This window comes from Grus americana, chromosome 1 (genome assembly GCF_028858705.1).
Source record: "Grus americana isolate bGruAme1 chromosome 1, bGruAme1.mat, whole genome shotgun sequence".
Taxonomy (NCBI): Eukaryota; Metazoa; Chordata; class Aves; order Gruiformes; family Gruidae; genus Grus; species Grus americana.
In genome coordinates this window covers 53,848,981-53,871,711 of record NC_072852.1, presented here as the reverse complement: position 1 = coordinate 53,871,711, position 22,731 = coordinate 53,848,981, and the positions used below count along the sequence as shown (strand labels likewise).

General features: G+C 38.6%; 1 protein-coding gene across 2 annotated transcripts in view; it reads right to left on the bottom strand.

The window, feature by feature from the left end:
* Positions 1–7,145: 7,145 nt before the first annotated feature.
* Positions 7,146–22,731, bottom strand: part of SCYL2 (SCY1 like pseudokinase 2) — a 44,881-nt gene continuing 29,295 nt past the window's right edge. Inside the window, exons 11-19 of one of the 2 annotated variants that reach the window (XM_054812821.1) lie at positions 22,012–22,125; positions 21,421–21,553; positions 16,755–16,873; positions 15,976–16,076; positions 15,137–15,203; positions 14,918–15,007; positions 13,682–13,801; positions 12,463–13,109; positions 7,146–12,380 (exon numbers count right to left, since the gene is read on the bottom strand). In XM_054812821.1, coding sequence (XP_054668796.1) covers positions 12,215–12,380; positions 12,463–13,109; positions 13,682–13,801; positions 14,918–15,007; positions 15,137–15,203; positions 15,976–16,076; positions 16,755–16,873; positions 21,421–21,553; positions 22,012–22,125 — 1,557 coding nt within the window. In that variant the 3' untranslated portion in view covers positions 7,146–12,214. Of the gene's footprint in view, positions 13,110–13,681; positions 13,802–14,917; positions 15,008–15,136; positions 15,204–15,975; positions 16,077–16,754; positions 16,874–21,420; positions 21,554–22,011; positions 22,126–22,731 lie in introns of both variants that reach the window. The other variant, XM_054812822.1, reaches the window with a different exon arrangement.

Sequence of the window (22,731 nt, the reverse complement as noted above, 5' to 3'; positions counted from 1 at the left end):
TCTTTCCTAGTCGGCTCACTGATACCTATGACAAGACATTATCTCCTACAAACTTCACAGCAGTGCGATATTCCCAGCTGATATCTGGGAGGTTGAAATCTCCCATAAGGGCAAGGGCTATCGATCCAGAAATCTCTCCTAATTGCCTACAGAGTAACTCAACAGCGCTTACATCCTGGCCGGGCGATTGTTAGTAGACACCCACTACAACATCTCCTTTGTTTTCCACCCCCCTAATAAAAATGAATTTGTCAATTCACTTCAGGAGGCAGAGCGTTAAATAAGGCAAATAAAAATCCTCCAGTAGGAGACAAGAGATGTAATACTGCACTTTTCCTGAGGTGGGGGCAGAGCACTTGGGGAACAAAAATGTTCATGTGATTTTTGCCCATGGTCAGCTTCTTCAGGGGAGGGGATGGCAGCAGCCTCAGCTTTCTCCTGAAACCAGTTATTTCCAAAGAAATAATGCCAACCGTGGATTTCATATGAGAGTCTCTTTCATCTTTATATTTCCAACAGAAATCACAACTGCAGATACAGTAAATCAAAGAAACAAGAGAAGAAGTGCCCAGACACAATAAAAAGACCACACATTTAGACATGTCGCAGAAGTGGCCATGTAAAGATAAGGGTGAGTGAAGATCACTTCATTCATCATGAAACTGAGTATCTATCAGAGTTTAAAACCTAACCTATGCAGTAACACTTTTCAAATAGCAAACCTGGTTTGCTGGAGCCTGTCTCAGCTACGTGCTCCCTGGAAACATGGGATTATCAGCATCAGGGTACGATGAGTTGATCAGGGTTCCTATGTGAATTTCCATATTGCCTTCTCAAACGAGTTTCTTTCAGCACTTTGCACGTGCAAAGGTCCACTCGGATGACACGCATATTTTATCATTAGACGTGAAACTTCAGGGTGAAACCATTTCTCCCTTTGTATTTGTATAGTGCCTGGTGTACCGGAGACCCTATTTCTATTGGCATCTGTAAGAGTCACCGTAATATTACATTAAAGAAGGGTACTATAGGAATTCAGCCTTCAAGATCTACAGCATCTGATGTCAAAGATAAAAAAGGTGACCTGGGATCCCATGTTATACAAAGGTTTGGTTTAAATGATCAAAATACTCCTTTGTGTTTTGAAGTCTATGGCTTTACATCTGCACTTTTCCTCCATAAATAAAGACAGATTTAAAGACTTCAGGATTCTGATTTCTATTTTACCATATATGAGAAATGAACCCTCTCCTGCTGTAACAAAATGCTTTGTGTTGAGTTAGCCCGAATCAAGTTTTCAGATGATGTTTGTTTCCCTGATATCTGTGGCAAAATCAGCATTCATTTCAAATGGTTAAAAAAATTCATCTTTATTTCTAGTTTCTGCTTCCTGATCAGGTAGCTGATAGCAAGGCAATTTGATCACGGTTGGACAAGAAATAAAAATAGAGGGTCCTGGGATGCTAACAACAAATAAAACAATAATGGAAATAGGAATTCTAATTCATAGTTTTCCTTACCAGAGACTGCTAATTAAATAGTAATTCATTACACCTTACACAGTAACTAGGAGGGCTTTTTAAAGCATTTCTGTGTGGAAAGCTATTGTGTGAAGTACATTTGTTTCCCTTCAAAAGGACAGAGCTCCTGTGTCATTGCACTGACTACTACATACATTTTTAATGCTAGAAAGCATTTTTTAATTGTCAATTTCATACAAGTAATATGTTAGACATGAACGTTTTTAATAGAAGCCCTCTCTAAGGTAAAAAAATGTTGCATAAATAGAGCCACTATCCACTCTATAAAGTGTAGTTTTCTAAATCTGACATTTTGTGGCTAACTTTGCAAACACTCTTCACTGCCCCCCCAAAAGTGAATAGGTCTAAATACTAAGAAAGGGTGACAATGTACCTACCAGGAAAAGCAAAAAGGAAAAATAAAGCTGGTGTATTGACTATGATGATTTCTATGGATACAGGAATACTCTAGGCTATTTAAAAATACGTCCTTTTTTATTTTCACAAAGCAGTATAAGGAAAGCTGGATAAGAACATTTTGATAATGTTTGCAACTTATTTGAAAGTTCCTTGGGTTACAGTGACACCTTATGGTAGTTTTAGTACATTTTCGAAAATTAGCTTACAGCCTTTTACAGCCTGTCACTATCAGCAAGAACTGCTTTGAAGTTTTCAGAAATTGTTTTGTTACAAGTTACTCAAAAGTTCATTCCATCTCTTCAAATTTGTCTGGTTTCCCTTTTGCCTTAAAAATAGAGCTGAAAATCCACATATGCTACAGTTTCCTTGGAAGGGAGAGTTGTGCTTATGCTGAACTGCAGGTAAGGCTTATTTATATTAGAATAAAATAAGCTCCAGAATACCTATTATGTAACCCCTTCTCATTAAAAAATTGATTATGGCATAGAGACACAGCTTAAGGTGGGAAGTCAACTTTTTGTTTCATTAAAAAAATACTTAAAATTAATATTTTGAGTCCTGGCAACCTATGTCAGTGACTAAATATGTCATCTCTTACAATCTATAAATCAATCAATCAATCAAACCCCACATGTTATTGCCAGATTTTTAAAGCTGTTCATATTGCTAAGCTAGCTGAAATCACTAAGGAGCTAGCACCAGCTGCAGGTGTTTTAAAAGAGTGGAAAAGGGTATCAGTTCTATTTCCATTTAAAAACACTAGTTTTTCAAAGTTAAGAAACTGAGCAACACTAAAGAAACAAAACCTTCTCTTTTCTTACAATGCATCCATAAAAAAGAACTGAAGAAGAATGCAATTCATCAACTGAGGCATCTTGAAGGACAAGGTGACCAGTAATGCACAGTTGAGGACGGTGCTTATAATTACTAATAAATACTTTTGTTCAAATAAATTTGTTTTATAACACACAGGTTTAAAGTTCCTTTTCTATGAATCTAATCTCTATGTAGTTTTATGTACTGAATATTTTACCCACCTTTCACCAGAAAATGCCTGCTACAGCAAAACAGGGAAAAAAAAAAAGTAATTTATTCAACTTTCTAATCACAGTCATTCAATCTAACAAAGTAGTCATTTCCAACAAAAATAAACACACAGAAATTAAATGTTCCAGTAAGTGTGTTATGGCTAAATTACACCTGAGCTCAGGCAGCTGCCCGTCAGCAGCAGCGCTTGTCAGGACCAGTTTATCCCTTTCACGGGACGGCAGCAGCCAGCACCCTCTGCAAAGGCAACTCAGGAACTTGAATGGAGCGGGTGAGCGCAGGGGCACTGTCTCGAAGAGTACAGGTCCATGCCTATGGGGCTGGCACTGGATATTCTGTCATTTTGGTAGATGACAGTTGCCACTCTCCTTTTTGTTTTGTTTTGTTTTCCAGCCATTCCCTGAAATCTACCTCTCTGCTCTGAACGGTTGCTGTATCTATCACTCTAGGATCTGATTCAGTAATCCTCTGGATCACTTACCTGCAGCTACTTTTAACATTTCTCCTTCGGTCTCACGCTGCCCGTAGGACAGGTAGCAGAGGAAACACATGCCCGCTTATCGGTCACCTCCATCGCACAGCCTGGCAGCTTGCCAGAGCTGGACCATCAAGCAGAGATGCAGAGCCTCAGGTTACGTTCCCTTCTGCAGCCCCTGATGGCAAAGCAACGATCTCCAGCTGAAGAGCAACAGGCACAAAGTTCAGGCTGCCACTGTCTTAAATTCAGCATTCTCTTACCAAGTATCACCAGGAAAAAAAAAATTGTTAGAGCTCTCTGATTTTTGTTGCCCTTCTACCACTTTACACAGCCGTGCGCTACCTGAGGGCATTGATGTAGGGAAGAAAATCAAAGAGCGGAGCTGCAAGAGATGGCTGCACCAGAAAGGGCCTGGGACCGCTGCAGGCACAGAGTCCTAAGAAAAATTCTGACGAAAGAAGTGCTATGCATGGGACTGAGCTCAGTTAAGCTGGCAATTATCTGTGATGAGACCTCCACTTATTTGATTTCTCCAATGTGCAGAAAATCGAGGTTTTGTACTATCTATGTCATGAAAAGAATAAGGAAACACCTCCTACCCAGCAGCCAGTTAATGGTCTGATCAGCTTAAGTACTATTTATAGGGCTTCTTTAATCAAAGAGCTTCAACTGCATGGTTCTGGTTTGCAAAATGTGGCGCATATAATGCAAAGGTGGCAGTTCATTGCAAATCTGTTTCTTGCAGTGCTTGTCAATCAGTAGGAATCACGCAATTCATTCTTTCAGAAACATAAAGCATATACGCACAATTGAACTACAAAAAACTCAACTAATTTTAGAGTTTCCTGCTTGCCAAGTTACATGATGAAAACCCAGAATGATCAATAATTTAATCCTGCATGGGAGAACAACGAAGATACACTAGTGCTTTATATTGAAGTCACTCAGGTTGCAGAAATGGCAGTTAGTATCTATCAAGTCACAAATCCACACCAAAACCTATCGTACCAGCTTTTTACAACAGATCAAGGCTTTGAGTGTGGCTGCTATATTGGGCATTATCCCAACTCATCAAAGCTCTATGTAGTGTGTTCCAAATATTTCAAATCATATTTTTACTTTTTTAGATACAGATTTTTCCTATTTTGTAACCAAGTACAGCAAAGGCTTGTAGCACAAGGCTTTTTGGGGAAAGGCTACATTTAAGGTTCCTGTTTAACAACAAAAGTAGGAAAATAACATTTTAGTGTCATTTTGTAGTTCCTGAATTTCCTGCTCTCATTTTTTAAGATACAATTGTTGTAAGATACAATAGCTGTAAGATACAATTATTTTTAGAAATTCTTTAAAAAATCCCAACAAAACAAACAAACAAACCACCCACAAAAAACTATCTGGTGCCATGTTAGGATAGATTGCTTAGATAAAAGTTTATTGCTGTAGTTACAGACACATCTGATTGCTTCATTAGCATTTTTGCTTATTTGCACTTATTTGAAGTCCCTTCTGTGACATCAGCTAAGCACTTAGAATGCTGGTGCTGTAGGTAAGCGTTTATTTTATCAGCATGGCAGAGGCAGAAATCTCTCTAGTTTTTGGTTTCTCTTTTCTAAAGTTCTCTTCTCTAGTATTTGATTTTTTTCTCTTTGGAAAGTAAGCCAGTTATTCCTCTTTGTGGTACCTGGTTCTTCAGACACCTGCTGGAAAGCAAGCTCTTCAAAGTTCTGGTTTTGTTCACTCTTACAAAGCATAGCCTTAAGCTAGCATTAAGGAGACATGGAGACAGGCATAAACAACCCCTGCTTGTGTAGTAACTTCAGCTCCCAACACTAAACCCCTCGGTTTTCGGGTCAAAGATACTAATGCTTTCATTGATGTAGCTTCAAATAGAGCTTCTCCCTTGATTATCCTTGATTTTTATGACTATTTCCTGCAGAACAGTGTAAAACCTAGGTTTTTGAATGTCCTGCAAAAGGTTACTCACGATGCAATCTAAGAAATTCCATTTAAAAGGCCAAATAATGATTAAGGTACAAGCAAAAAGCATGATCAAAAAAACTTCAATAACTGGTAAGTTGATACAGGCAGGCCATTCAATCTCTACCATTTCTAAGTTCCAAGTTGCTCCAGGTCCACAAATGCCTTAATTTGCAAGACGACACTGCATTAGAGCCATAATAATACAGTTCACAGACAGGTGTCCTATGGAGGAAAAAAAGGATTTTTTTTTTAAATAAGGCTATAGTTTAACTCTAAAATTCATCCCTAAAACACTTAGCAAATTATTTTAGAGCTTGAATAACTAGTATTTATTCAGCTGCTCTTGGGTTTGTCCGTGGGTACAAAGTTTGGGGGTAATTTTAGCACAACAAATTGGAATCCCTCTTGTCACACTAAGAGCCAGTTTTCCAATCTCCTGAGCAACTGCAGTTGTCTCCAGCTGGTGACATGAGTGCAGGGAGCTTCCGAGATGCAGGACAGAAGTCCGACCACAGAACACCTGCCGAGCTGCATTCCTCACAACCACAAACCTGATAGGGTAACACAGCTCCACAAACGAGATTAAAAGGATTAACCTAAAGCTCTGGCGTATGACGTATCTAAAGGAGAGACTAGATGTAATTAAGCGATGAAGCACAATTAGCTGCCACTATAAAAATATTCCAGGCAAAGAGCAATCAATTGCAAAGACCTCCGGCTTTTCCTGTTTGAAGTCTCATGCTATCTGAATTCATGAAAGCGTTTATGAAGTTGTGAATTTTAAGCCAGAACAAATGAACTCAGAACATCTGGATTTCAGCACCTGAGACTTTCCTGCTTTAGAAACAGGTAACAGTTATGGATCCTACCAATGTCCTGAAACGGAGGGACAAAGAGAACATGACCACAGTAAAGGACATTCAAGTCAGATCGGGACTGTGATCTGTGAGCAAATTACGGCAGACACTTTCTCTGCGGGGTGCCATCAAGTATGTCTCCACCTTACTGAAATTTCACTCTCTTATCTTCTGCTACTATTGACTGAAAGCTGGCATATATTAAGGCCGCCCTCCCTTGATGGATAGAACTGTGGGAGGAATGGGGATGCTGTCACCCTCGGCAAATGAAAATGACAAGGGAGCTGGAGCCACCTCATGCTACTTTTCTATTTCCACCTAATCCATCTCATCTCCAGCCAACAATGATGTTTCTAAGCAGCTCAGATCTCAGATGTCTCATACTTGATCCATTTATACCATACAAAATGCTGAGTACTAGCTTCATTCAGAGTGCTGGCAAACGCTAAGCCTGACAAAGCAGTGCATCTTGAAACCCAGGTGTAGAGAGAGGGCTGGTTTCTGGGTAAAGGAGCAGTGAAAATGCAAATTGAGATCACTATGTGGCATCAGAACCCCAGATACTGACGTGGGCTTAGTGTGCTTTCAGAAAAAGTACATGCTAATTTTAGTAATTAACATTAAGTAAACGCATCAGTTTTTCCCCAGGACTTTTTTTCTTTGCATGAAGGCAATATGTGATCACATTCTACAGATGTCTGGACAACAACCACTCCACGAAATGAACTCAAAACTACGTGGGATAAAATGTATTTCAAACACAAAGTGATAGTTTTCTAATTAAGGTACTATTAGTTAATTTTATGAAAATTTTAAATAAAAATATCTTCCAACATGAAAATATGAAAAGTTCATTTATTTCCATAGGCAACTTCATTCACAGTACAAAGGGATATGAATTTCTTGAAACTGTCACTGTACCTTTTACATATTTTTTAAGTAGCTGATCTAAAAGTTGATACAAGAATAAATTTTTGAAGAGCTGTCCAATAAACCAGATATACACTAATGCCATGCTATGACAGTTCTAATTATGAATCACAGCTGACACTACACTAACATCACTTTATAAATCTCATTAGAATTTTAATGTTTTACAATCAGAACATAAAACTGCCACTAGTACAGAGACTGTACGATTAGACAAATAAACAAGTATTAAATATTTTGCACAAGGCCTGAGTTCACTATAACACATTTTGATTTACAACTTCATCTCAGAAATCTGTACAGCAGTTAGAACTGTTTCAGAGAACTTAAAGACAAGACAACTTCAGGGGCTTATTTGTTCTGTTGATACACGTGTGAGGCCTGGAAGGCAAGAGGATTTGGTGTATTAATCCAAGGTTTTACTGCCTTGTGTAATTTCCTCATAAAGCAGTCAAAACCTAATGGAAAGTAAGGTACAAGGCAGGACCTCACTTGAAAATCAGCTAACTCATCTGAAATTCTCCAGATAGGTTTCCTCACAGCTATTTCAGAGTAAAAGTTCACAATGACTATATAAAATGCAGCATATCTCTTAACAAAGAACAAAAAAGGGTCACACATACAACAGGTATTTCTTCTGTACTTTCCCCTCCCCCCATTTCTTTTGTTGGAAATGGCACAAATCAGTGATATCCCACCCACCCCCAATAAAAACCTCCTAATCAATAAACAAAGGCCACTCTGAAGTCCAAAAACTTCAGCTACAATGAGAGATCCAGTGTTCATAAACTTACATTTTAAAACCTTTCCTTTTCTGCTCAAATCAAGTAGATGTTGGCAGACTAAGCATGCAAATTTATAATAGATAACAAAAGTATCATATAATTGTTAGCTTATATGGAAGCCTTGTGGAATTTGATTCAAATCTAACTTCTCATTTAATCTTTGCTCTTTTGGTGCAACTGAACTGAAAAATCCAAAATCCTGTAATCTATATACACACTTACTTCTCTATCTACAGACCTAGAATACATTATAACAGCAGTTATAATACAAAAGTTAACACACATTTTTCTTACTTTAAAAGGCCATTGGGGCATATGTTAAAGTTCCACATAAATGTGAAACAAGTATTGATAAAAAGACAAAACGTTAACAGAAAAGGAAAGTTTTAAATAACAAGGCTTGAAAGTTTGTGCACCTACGCATCCAAAAATTCAGGTTTTTACTTGGGATACTCAGCATCTATGCAGACCTGTAAGGCCACAACTTCCCCATGATATTTCCAATTCACTTCACCATTGAGAGATGAAGTCATAGTATCTCCATTCAAACAAACCAGGGCATGCTACCCATGTTCTCAGTAAAATCTCTCTCCCCATCTCCCAAATAATTGGTGGACCCCTTTACCTTTCAAAAGACTCCTCTGGTACTCCTGTCCTCCTGCACGAGCAGGTTCCACAGGCTGTTGTTCTGTGCCTTATTCACACCACTTGTGTGAAAAGGAACAGCGAATCTGCTCCCTCATCCACCCCTGAAATGACACCTGAGCCATTTCACTCCCTGTTTCTCCCCTCTTGAGAGGGGCAGACCTTGGGGCTTCTAAGCTAATCTCTAACTCAGTAGTTTCAAGGTTCCTCTCCATCAGCCACAGCAGATGAAATTTTTCAGGCCTCTTTAATACCATCCTTCCATCTAGCAGGATTAGTTTGTTTTCTGCAACTGAATTTTCAGAGGATGCTTCAGAGACTTTCATACTTAAAACCAAATGGAACCAACAGTTCTTATATGGAAAACACTGCTGTCTTGGTGCAGTCAACGTTCATTTACCATACACCAGAGCAGCCAAAGGACAACTGATGCTTATACTTAAGATGTGCAGCTATTTTCACTTCTTTTCTCCTTTTGTAGTAAACATAATATAGATAAATCAATTAAAGAATAGGAACTTTACACCCTTCTCTTCAGCTCTTCTTTACAAATGAATGTAAAGTAAAGCAGGTGGGCTGGGCAGTTCAGCCAGGACCCTGCTCTAATTTCCACAGTAGAATGAAGATCTGCTTGCAGTGGGCTTTAAGGTGATGATACAACCTGCCAGGCTTCCACATTTTTTCCTTTAAATTAGGTTGAATACAGAGGTTGAATTTACAGTACTGTTCAAGGCATTGTAATAAGAACTTATTTTATATCAGGTTACTTTTTCAGTAACAGAATCTGCAATTTCTTAATTAGATACCAATTTCAAACCTGTGTTCTCCATTTCATTTTGCATTAGGACTATACAGTCCTTCTGCTTCAGGCCAAGCTAGATGTAACACTTCTTTCCATCCAAGTTCAGAAACAGAAGGCCCCTGGAATGCCTACATTTTGTAACATCGTCCCTTCCTCCTACTTTCCCAAACAACAACTTGGATGTGAAGCACAACTGGTGCTCTCAAACAACGGTATTCACTCTGGCCACGACATGAGTCTTCCAGCCTCTTGCAGGGCCTCAGAATGACGACTTCCAAGTGGAGAGATCAACTGGACAAGGCTTCCTAAAGAAAAACTATTGTAGCAGGGGCCAAATGACTTACCTCTTGCAAATCCTCTTTCCCTTAAGTTAAGAAGAAATAATTAGAGAACTTCACACACACACAATTTCCTGACACATTAAGCAGGAAAACATCTATAAGGAAGAGGGATTTGACCCTCTCATTTTAACTGAAGGGGTTTTTTATTTTATTTTAAAATAACTGGAAAAATTTGTTATAACTTTCATAAGCACCCTTTTCGGTTTTCTTTGTTGTTATTCTTCTACTCTAGTCATTCTGAAAATTGCAGCAAACAAGAGAAATCAAAATTATGTTCTCAAATATAAACAGAAAAAACATCCTATTACTTGAGCCAGATAAAGATCTTATTCCATCACATTACCACTGCATAGAAAAGCCTCTCTTAATTTGAACTTGTAGGATTTTTTTTACTTTGTTCTTACAAAAGAGATTATGTCTCAGATAGCCCATGCCAAAAGCATATACTCCAAACTCCACAGTTTAGGAGGTCTAGTATATAAAATCAGATCAAATTTTTTCAGTTAATTTTCCCTCCAATAGGTTAAATTAAAATCCAGTTCTGAAAAGCCCCTAGTCCATGGGGATCAGTGACTGAAACCCCAGATCAGGATACTGACATTTAAGACTGCCTTTATCATGGATGTATTAATTTAATACATTGTAGAGTCCTAAGAGATGTTATTTTTAATATAAACTTATTTTCCAAATAATTTAGAGGAATACAGATTCAAGTAATTCTTCAAAGGCTTGCCTTAAGTTACCCTAATAAAACGTAGCTTTCAAAAGTTGACATAAAAGAAGACATTAGTGTGATTGAGAGTGTAGAGTACTAGTAACCGTAAATGAACTTAAATAGCTTAACAGTTCTAGTATTGTACTTAAGTTTACACAGATTTCTTAACATAACCTACAATGTTTACCATGAATATTAACAGCACATAAGCATCACAACGTGTTAGGTATTGTTTTCTAAACCACAATTTCACTGGTCCCAGGTATTTTAAAATAATAGGACTAAGGCAGCAGCTATAATACATAAACAATTATTTAAGAAATATGCTTAATGCTATTACCGCTTAGAACTGTGGAAGTATAACAAAATACAAGTCACATTTACAGCATAAGGCCCTTTGGTTTCTTAAGCAGCAAATGAAATAACAATTTCTTCAGTGAAAGGCTTTGAAAAATAAAGCATGTAGGCTTTCCATAAAAAAGGTAACTAGTCCTTTTCTTCTCAAAATAGCCAGCTATAGTCTTCAAAATATTATGTAAGAAAGCTCCTGAAATTCCTAGGAAAGAAAAAGTTTAAATCCTACAGTAGTATCTGACAGAGTAGAGATTCTATCATGGGCAAGCTGAACATGCACCTTCTGGGAAGTAGAAGAAACTACTGTTTGGATTTCTGGAGAGCTTTATTAAATTTGGAGTAATACAATAAAAAGGATCTGAAATGCCTGTGTATTTACCATATATTCTAGAGCTTACAAATCCATATTTGAGAACTCGCTTCATATTAATCCATCCTTCATAAGGACTTGAGTTAAAACAAAATTAAAATGCAATAGTTCATTCTAGTCAGGAAAATTTATGGCAGTCTGCTTTTTCACACAACCATGTGCAACTTGTATGAGGTAATCCTTTTCCATCTTCCCAATAAAGCCAAAAACTATGAAGTAATTAAAGATATTTCTGTGTAACTAAACAGTGTGCATTGAGTTACACACAACTGTTTAGTTACACAGTTGGGGCAGTCAATGTGAATTTTACAGAGAACATTCTTTTTAGGAGGTTCCATAACTACTCATATTCTTTCTCCACACCAGTTAGAAGCAGTATCAAATTAGCTAAAAAAAAAAAAAAAAAAAAAAAAGGAATACATAATAAATGTGATAAGTCACCAGATGTATTTTAAAATCCTGCTTAAGTGGTATGTTGCTTTTGCTGTGGGGCTGGTAAGAAGGATCTGCCATTATAAAAGAGGTTGTAAACCAGCATGACCATTGGAGCAGTGTTCTTACTCTGTCCCAAACTTGCACAAAATTTTAAAACAACTTCTTATGCTTCCTGAATCTTGTAGTTTACTATGACATTAATTCTAATTCTCTTGTAAGAGAAGAAAGTCAAAAGAGATGTAACATGGCTATCAAAATTTTTGAGGCAGCATAAGAAAGTTTTTGCAAACTGTCATAGGGCAAAATGACAGTTTGTGCCAAATTCAGGCAACACAAATCATCAGTAAGAATTTAGCAGAAACTGAAAGGACTGTGCTGCAGGGTTGCATTCTCTAGTGTTATTACCCCGTAAGCCTTTTTGTGGAAGTTAAGAAACAAAATTTTGTAGGAAATTTCATGGGAGTTGATTGAGTATACTTCTGAATAATTTTGAAATACTTAACTTCTTTTTTGATTGAATATATGCATCCTACCTTCAGCGCTCTGACGTTTGGTAAAGAGACAGGAAATCTTTAGCATGTAAGGTGACTTTGCACTTATGCAATTCCACTGCAGTACCATGTGAATGCACAATCAGGCTGTTTTCCAGTGCAAAAGTCTTTACTCTGCTGGGCTGAAAGTTTCCCCAAGTCATGCTTTTTCTAATCAAAAAAAAGATGTTAATCAGCTTACCCATGATCCAAATTTCATCGATCTTTCAAAGAAGAGAACAAAACATTTTACCCAAAAAGATCTTTTAAGTCATTACTAGCTGAGCTGCTGTTTGTCATTGTGTTTGCTGGTTGTACAAAGTTCTGAGGAGCAAAGAAAGGGTTACCCTGTATACCAAAGCCAGGCTGCGCTATCATGTTCATCTGAGGTCCCAAGACCGAACCACTCGCATTTGGGGACCCTTGCGGGGGTACGAACTGATTAACCCACTGGCTTGATTGCTGTTGAGCCAACTGCTTCATGCTAACTTTGGGTTTTTGAGGACCAAAAAGATTATCTAAAGCAGACATATCTGGGGGTCTGTTTTGTTGTGTCAGTGGAGAGATCGCAGACGCAGCATTCATAGGACTGTAATTTGGCATATTGGCAGTTGGTACAATGTTCATCTTGGTTGTTCCTGTTGCACTTGGACCACTGAAGAAATTCTGAGTTGTGGGACCAGCTCCCATACCGAATCCAGCAGTCTGAAAACCCATGTTAGTATTTAGTCCGTTTGTCATGTTTCTCTTTGTGTTGTCAACAGGTGATGAAAATCCCATTCCAACACCCATAGAAGGGACAGAAGAAAAGTTGTTTGAAGATGCAACTTTAGCTTTGTTGATAGAATGGCTAGTCAAAGATGACATATTATCTATCAAGGTATCTGTCAAGTCTTTTGTCTGCAAAATACATAAAATGCAGTTAAATGCTTTTCCTGTACAAACACTCCAGCAACAGTCTTTATCATTGCTCCTGCAGAAGTGGCATTCGTTTTTCAGAAATTAGAATTTACTGCACAGAATTGGGCATGAAATGTAATTATACACAAGAACAATTAGGTTATTTTTGTTCTTTGCTACTTAGAAGTAATTGTTACGCAGCTTTAATCTGACAACTAAGACTATACACAAAGTACTACTGTGACCATTTGCTTACATGCCCCACTCATGTTAATAAACTCTTCAGAGCAAAACCTTTTTTAACATGTGCTTTTTCCTTATCTAGAACAATGGCCTTCCAGTAATAATGACATCTTTGGAAACTCCTGCAATTTAAAAAGTGGGAAATATTGCTAATGATGCAAATGGAAGGCAGATGAAAATTTATTTTAGTTTTTCTCAGCTGTGCCTTTGTACTACCAGTGAAAACAAAGGTAAATCACAGGAGAAAAAAAAATGCTAAACTGCAGCACTTGAAAGGAAAAAGCATCACAGCTCCCATGGAGACCGTGCAGTAGTTTGTTCCTTCTCACCTGCTTCACTGGAGGTGTGATTGCAGTTGCTTGTGGCTTAAGAGGTGGCTGGCTTTTCAGTTTCTGCGCCTGTTCTTGTTCTTTGGCTAACTTTTGCTTCTCTTCAAGTGTAAGTGATGCCTTTAAAAGGGAAAGTACTGATACTAAGTTGCACAGAATGGTTATTCTTACACTGATATTTTTATTTCATAAATAGCTCTGTCATTTCAATAATATGTGGTGGAACAATACATATTATTTATACAGACGAGAAAGTGGATAAGGACAAAATCTATTATAATGTTTGTCATATTGCTAAAAAGTACTTAAAGCAAATAAATACAATATTAAAAGCAGCATCATGAGAAATTTGGGCAGATCTCAAATAAAGAGATATCACAACAAAACCATTTTAGCTTTGTCTTCTTAATGTGGGGCATAAGAAAATGTGTTCTTCACAGTTTTTGTTTTAATATGGTTACCAACTGCAACTGGATATAGAACTTCAACTGACCATGGAGTTGGAAAGGGAATTTTATTTTAAGATTGCTTAAGAGGCTTTTAGGGATTTTAACTCTACTTTTGATAATGATGAAGGATAAAACCAAAAAATCATTCCCCCTTAGTCTCAAATTAGTGAGAGGGTTCAGATAACCTGAAATGCAAAGGACAAAATGTATAGATTCCAGGGATCCATTTACATAATTAATAACATGAAAAGAATTTTACAAGAGTTTATGCTTATGTTTAATATTCTATGTCATGTCATGCTTTTTCTTTGCTTCTTGTATTTATCTCCATATTGACTATTTGTTTTCATGTAACTTTGAATAGTACAGTAAATGTTAGTCTCTGCTACTACATGAAATTCTGTATTTTATGATAACATTACAGAGATGAAGATAAGTTTGCCTATTTTGATTTTCCTATCTAAATCCACTGCTGAAGTTTCAGTTTCATTGAAATCTGTAATTAAGGAGAAAGAAAATAACCAAAAAATTAATTAATTGCTGTCTACTTTGTACAAAGCTATTTTCAAGGAAAGATTTTCACAGAAATTCAAGGATGTGATCTGAACATTTTTCAGTGGACCTTCACATATGACTATGTATGGTGCTGTGCTACATAAAAGCAGTTAGTTTTTCTTTTAAAGCTTTAAATATGGTAAATGTTTACACATACTCTTTTTATGCAACTATATCAGCCCTGTATTAGACAGATGGATGTAATACAATCCCAAAACAAAGTAAAACACACCTTTTTCTGTTTTGATGACATCTCAATCTCTTTACTATCAGATCCACTAGTTAGGAGGTCAGTTCCACTAGTATTAAATACCTTGTCAATCTGTTTAAGTTCAAAGAAACAAAACAGTCATTTGAAATGTTGTAATTTAAGGTAACATAAACATTGACTAAGTAATGTTAAATTTCAAATTGCTATATGTAAGCAACGCAATAAAATATTGTCGCTTACCTGATTACTTGTACTACTAGATCTTGCCTCTTCAGACACGCTCATTTGGTTAGCTATGTCCAAAGATCTATATAGTGCAGAGCATGCATATTACAAAAAGATAACTTTGCAGCCACATCCACAACACTAATTCAGCAATGCAGATTATTATTCTGCATTTAAACAATACAAAAAAATTGCATTATGAGAGCACTGCCATTTTTATGTAGAATGCCTGTAGGAGACTTGAAAATGTTAATATTCTAAATTGTAAATGTTTCCTAATGATCATTTCACATGGTCTCAGTTCCTCCTTTTGAATGGGGTGACACAGATTTTGGGTAGCCCAAGTTAATTTGTCTCAGAAATCTTGCCTCATAGCAGACTCCATAAAATAGCTCTAAATATCTTCGAATATCATAATGTCCTGGTTTTGGCTAGGATAGAGTTAATTCTAAAGGCTGCAATGCTTATGTTTCTCCAGTATGGTTTATTTCTCAGCAACTAAGAAAAGCAACTTAGCATACAGAAGATGTAAACTGTACTAGTGGAGCTCAGTATGAACTTTTACATTTAATGAATTAAAAATTATTAACTTAAAATAGTAAACTGTGACTGAACTGTATAAAAATAAAGGATTTTACTCTATAAAACCACTAACCACAATATTTTTATCATTCTAGGACTAATAAATCTTCTGACAGCTGTGCTTATTTGAGGTAATCCTCAACTACTGAACTAAGAATTTCCTAGATTTTTTATTGCTACGGCTAGAGTTTTCTCACATTTGCTAAAAAATAAGCTGAAATTTATCTCTGCTTACTTGTTCCTTCTCTAATAAAAACATAAACAACACTTACTTCTGTTGCTCTTGCATGACATGAAGTTGCTCAAGTTTCGTTTTATGCTCCGCTTCCAATCTACTAAGCATATCTTTTATAACACAAATAAAAGAATTGAACTGGAAAAGAAATATACAAGAAGTTTGGATTTTGCAGCGATGGAATTCAGACATGTATAACTTAAAAGGTAATACCTTATAAAACTTACAATATACAATGTCAGATAAACTGCAGAGTTTTAAATGATTTATAATCCACCTTCACTATTTTGGATCAGATACCAAACTATAAGCAGAGTGTATACTGAAACAGTGAAAAATATATGTCACTAAAGCAAAAAAAAAAAAAAAAAGTGGGGCAATGCAGACAAAAACACCCATAGATGAGTATTATCAGATTCGTTAAAAAAAAAAAATCCTATTAGGTGTTCCATTTCCTAAAATTTCATAGCAACATGATTGCACTTCTACATTAACTACAACATTTACAAAAAAAAGAAAGGGAAGAAACATTAAGGTTGTACTTTAGCCTTTAATTTGAATGGTAATTATGTTAGTAGCTAATTGCTTTTGCAGGATATTTGGAAGGTGACAGTATTCATTTTGAACTTTTATACTAGGATCAGTTAAATCCACTGAAAAAGAACAAGCTTTAAACATGCAAATACAGCAATACTTGAAGTTTATTTGTTTTTAGAACACAGACATACAGTAATGTATTTTTTTTCACTGACAACAGTTTAAACTTATTCTCTGCCAATTATCAAGTAAAAGCATGCAAAACAGTAATGTTCCTACCTGATTGAGATTAAGATTGTTCTCAATACTAAGAGGAATCAGATGGGGCAATACTTTTCCTGCAAGCTGTTCTTTGGTTATTCCCAACTTCTTATGAGTAAATGTACATTTGTAAATACCTGACATACAACATCAAAACAGCGAAAATTGTTAAGTTTAGTAAACAATGTGAACAACCTCCAAGTAGCACGCTTGAATATGTATTGATCATCTGAACATACACTGGCTCTGTGTGCAAGCAGGGACAAACATGATCAATCATAAAAGCTAAGTACTCATCCACAACACAAACATATTATAGCAACAGGCTCTGCTAAAGTTCAGATCATGAGGAGGTCCAAAGTAAGACTTTGCAACTATGAAACCTGGTATCAGTAATGTATTTTTCTAGTCAATTATCTAAGAATATGCATCTTTGAACAGATCATGAGCAACTGAGTTACCACAAACTGACAAACCACCACTGAGAAATAAAGTTGCGTTACCTAAGGATGTGTTATCTCCTGGCACATTGAAGTGGCTAGGATTAACTATCACACTGCTCTCTGATTGCTTTTTACAAAGACTCTTACCTAGAAGTTTGGGGCTGTGTTGCATACGGGATCAGAAATCATGCATAGACTTTATCTGTTCTAAAATCACTGAAAAAAAGAATACTGACAGGCACGAAAGATCCAGTGTTAAGCCTACAAGTTCTATAGCATTTCTGACAGGATTCCTCTGCTTCAATAGTTCAACTCTGGTGGCAAACACTGAGCATACTAGCATAAAAGAAGCAGCAGCTTTCCTTACTTTCTATGGTTAGTATTTGAACAGAGCTGTCAGCTGACCAAAGCAGATATCACATACGAGATGGAAGTATTACAATTCCAGAAAAAAGGAAAGCCCAAGAATATAAAATTGATTTCAGCCCATCATTTCCAAACTAGAGTTCATTTATCCACTATATCTGAGTAGAATTCAGGAGTAATACAACTAGAGTAAAAGATACACTGTCCCTCATTCTCACACAGCAAATACAAGTTAAAGCTACAAGGATTAAGGGAAACAGGCAGCTTTAAATCAGTACAGAGGAGAGATGCCTTCTTGCTGATTTTGAGCAAATCGAAATGCTGCCATCACATATTATTACAGTGTTTAATAAGAGCTGTTGCTGGTACAGCTCAACCGTTAGAAATGGTCTTCTGTCTACTACTTCACTGTCAGTAAGAGAAATAGTCACTGTCTTCCAGACTTGGCCATGTAGTCACACCTCTTTCTGGTCGTCTGGACTCCTTAAGGCCATTGAAGTTGCTAAAATCACACATCCTGAGTCACGCAAGCATCAGAGCGGCACTGGGAAAGCACAACTCAGAGTGAGGCCTCCCCTTCCAGAAGTAACAAGCCACTAGGTTTTGTTAGCTGTTTTGTGAAACCTCACCCAGACTGTGCTCCATTTCAGCACAAATGCAGGAGAAGATCAGGTTCGAGAATATCTAAGGAACCTGAAGGTGCACAAGTCCATGGGACCTGACGAGTTGCATCTGCGGGTCTTGAGGAAACTGGCGGATGAAGTGGCCGGGCCACTCTCCATCCTATTTGAGAAGACCTGGCAGTCCGGCGAAGTTCCCGCCGACTGGAAGAGGGGAAACATAACCTCCATTTTTAAGAGGGTAAAAAGGAAGACCCAGGGAACTACAGGCCAGTCAGTCTCACCTCTGTGCCTGGCAAGATTATGGAGCAGACCCTCCTGGAGACTATGCTCAGGTGCATGGAAAACAAGAAGGTGATTGGTGACAGCCAACATTGCTTCACTAAGGGCAAATCGTGCCTGACAAATTTGGTGGCCTTCTATGATGGGGTTACAGTGTCAGTGGATAAGGGAAGGGCAACTGATGTCATCTACCTGGACTTGTGCAAGGCATTTGACACTGTCCCGCACGACATCCTTGTCTCTAAATTGGAGAGGCATGGATTTGATGGATGGACCACTCGGTGGATAAGGAATTGGCTGGATGGTCGCACTCAAAGAGTTGTGGTCAATGGCTCAATGTCCAAGTGGAGAACAGTGACGAGTGGCGTTCCTCAGGGGTCGGTACTGGGACAGGCACCGTTTAACATCTTTGTCGGCGACAGGGACAGCGGGATCAAGTGCACCCTCAGCAAGTTTGCCGACGACACCAAGCTGTGTGGTGTGGTCAACACACTGGAGGAAAGGGATGCCATCCAGAGGGACCGTGACAGGCTGGAGAGGTGGGCCCATGTGAACCACATGAAGTTCAACAAGGCCAAGTGCAAGGTCCCGCACATGGGTCGGCACAACCCCAAGCATGACTATAGGCTAGGCAAGGAATGGATTGAAAGCGGCCCTGAGGAGAAGGACTTGGGGGTACTGATTGATGAGAAGCTCAACATGAGCCGGCAATGTGCAATTGCAGCCCAGAAAGCCAACCATGTCCTGGGCCGCATCAAAAGAAGTGTGACCAGCAGGTCGAGGGAGCTGATCCTGCCCCTCCACTCTGCTCTTGTGAGACCCCACCTGGAGTACTGCATCCAGCTCTGGGGGCCCCAGTACAAGAGAGACATGGAGCTGTTGGAGGGAGTCCAGAGGAGGGCCACGAAGCTGATCAGAGGGCTGGAGCACCTCTCCTATGAGGACAGGATGAGAGAGTTGGGGCTGTTCAGCCTGGAGAAAAGGCGGCTCTGGGGAGATCCAATTGCGGCTTACCAGTACCTGAAGGGGCCTACAGGAGAGCTGGTGAGGGACTGCTTATGAGGGAGTGTAGTGACAGGACAAGGGGTAATGGGTTTAAGCTGAAGGAGGGTCGATTTAGATTAGATGTTAGAAAGAAATTCTTTACTGTTAGAGTGGTGAGGCACTGGAACAGGTTGCCCAGAGAGGTTGTGGATGCCCCATCCCTGGAAGTGTTCAAGGCCAGGTTGGATGAGGCTTTGGGCAATGAGGTCTAGTGGAGGGTGTCCCTGCCTGTGGCAGGAGGGTTGGAACTAGATGATCTTTAAGGTCCCCTCCAACCCAAACCATTCTACGATTCCATGAAAGGCAGCCATGTTTGCTTAAATGTCCAACAAAATGAGTCTAACAAAACCTGCAGTGAATAGCAGCAGATCTGTAGACAATCATTTATAGCATCTGACATGCAAGAGTGGTAAGAGAAGGCAACAATAACATCTTAAAAGCTCCAGCAAGGTGCTCGGCATCTGAAAGATGACAGATCGTACACTCTTCTGAGGAAAACAGCCTTTCTGGCTTTGTGGACCTTACAATCCATGAAAGTGTAACAGCCCATGAACTGCAATGAGTACTCAGAACTGCACTGGGGCTTGTGCACTAGAAATATATGTACTAGTTTTTAGAAGTACCAGCAATGCATGAGGTAGTTGTACAGGGGTATACTTAAGAACCAGAAACAGGAAGTTTTTAATAGTCATTTTAGCAATACACTATGTAAACATTATCAATGTGTGCTGGGTTTGCGTAGCAAGGTTTTGGTAGCGGGGGGGCTACAGAGGTGGCTTCTGTGAGAAGCTGCTAGAAGCTTCCCCTGTGTCTGATAGAGCCAATGCCAGCCGGCTCTAAGACAGACCCGCCGCTGGCCAAGGCCAAGCCAATCAGCACCTCTGTGATAACATATTTAAGAAGAAGAAAAACACTTAGAGAGAGAGAGCTTTTGCAGCCGGAGAGAGGAGTGAGAAGATGTAAGAAACTCTGCAGACACCAAGGTCAGTGCAGAAGGAGGGGGAGGAGGTGCTCCAGGAACCGGAGCAGAGATCCCCCTGCAGCCCATGGAGAAGGCCATGGTGAAGCAGGCTGTCCCCCTGCAGCCCATGGAGGAAGGATGAGGGGGTGTAGCGATTCCACCTGCAGCCCGTGGAGGACCCCACACCAGAGCAGGTGGAGGCACCTGAAGGAGGCTGTGGCCCGTGGGAAGCCCACGCTGGAGCAAGCTCCTGGCAGGACCTGTGGACCCGTGGAGAGAGGAGCCCACGCCAGGGCAGGTTTGCTGGCAGGACTTGTGACCCCGTGGGGGACCCACGCTGGAGCAGTTTGCTCCTGAAGGTCTGCACCCCATGGAAGAGACCACGCTGGAGCAGTTCGTGAAGGACTGTAGCCCACGGGAGAGACTCACATTGGAGCAGTTCATGAAGGACTGTCTCCCGTGAGAGGGACCCCACGCTGGAGCAGGGGAACAATGAGAGGAGTCCTCCCCCTGAGGATGAAGAAGCGGCAGAAACAACGTGTGATGAACTGACCATAACCCCCACTCCCCGTCCCCCTGTGCCGCTGAGGGGAGAGGACGTTGAAGCCGGGAGTGAAGTTGAGCCCTGGAAGATGGGAGGGGTGGGGGGAGGTGTTTTAAGATTTGGTTTTATTTCTCATTCCTCTATTCTGTTTTGTTTAGTAATAAATTAGATGAATTCCCTCTCTAAGTTCAGTCTGTTTTGCTCGTGACGATAATTCGTGAATGATCTCACCCTGTCCTTATCTCGACCCATAGGGTTTTCGTTGTACTTTTTTCTCCCCTGTCTATTGAAGGAGGGGAGTGACAGAGTGGCTCTGGTGGGCACCTGGCCCCCAGCCAGGGTCAACCCACCACACAATGACAACAGAAAACTCTCAAATTTACATCAAAACTCAAAAGAGGAGAAAGTTGAAAGTCTTAATTACCTAAAATGCCCATTAGCACTGCAGGTTCCTTGGATGGAATTTGTTGTAGAAAAGGTAAAATATCATCAAGCACAAACCATTTATCCAAGTACTCCAAAATCTTCCCTAAGCACACTAATGAGTTTACCCGGACCTGTAAGTATGACAAGAATTAAAAAACCTCTTTACTATATTTTTGCATAAGGAAAAAAAAGCATACAAAACTCAGAGAAAACATGTGCTGCTGAAACTACAACCTTCATATCTGAAAAAAAACCTTTTGTGTCATGAAAGGAAAATACTTCTCACAAAACCTTGGCTTTTCTGCAGGACAAACACTGTTAACATATATTATTCTGGAACATGCTTCAACGATTTTTACCATATTGTTAACAATGGAAAGTTGTTAACAACTATAAAAATTGTTAGAGTAAAAAAGTAAAAGCTGCTTTTGTATTTGTAAAAAGTAAAAAAAAAAAAAAATCTCAAAAAGAAATCAGGGCACATTGGTGGGCTTTTCTTTAAAGACCCAGCAGCAGCAAAGCCAAAGTAATTAAAGGTAACAACATTTTCTGAGGACTGAGAAAGAGATAAAATTATTAGGATACTTACAGCAAGAGAAGATGTTTGCAAACAGGCATTTTTAATTCTTGGAATTAATGAATTTTTCATTGATGGGTAATCTATTAAATTGGCAAATGTGGGAATTATGTTTAGGCAAAGCTCCTATAAAAAGAATTCCACATAAGTTTAAAAAGAAATATGTATGTTTATTACAAAATTAGTACTAATATTACTCAAGATAAAAAAACAGTTTAAAATGTCTTCTTAAGCTTTCCTTTTATGGAAATTTTTATGATATTTAAGGATAATCATGTTCAACTAAGCTGACGTTAATCTATCAGACTTACTTAAAAATAGCTAGAACAATAAAGCATTATGATATGAAGACAGAACCTTGGAAAATGGATTTCAAAAAGAGTATTCATAAATTTATAATAAAATATTTGGATAGCAAGAATACCTTGCATTTTCAAAAAACATCTTTATATAAAAACCAACTTTTATTACATCAAACTGTAACATCTTCCTACAATTTGACTACTATCAACAACACGGCAGCAGCAAAATGATAAGCTGAAAGATAAAAGAGCGTATCAAGGCTAAACATACTTAAGCAACAGAGAAAAAAATAACCAATTTCAGTCACATCTCAAAAAATAAGAGATCGTAATATTAAGTACAGGTTGAAAGTAAATACCCGAGTAACAAAACTACTGATGCAGAAAAACCTTAAGACAGGTATTTAGAAACAAAAACCTTTCTCCATAA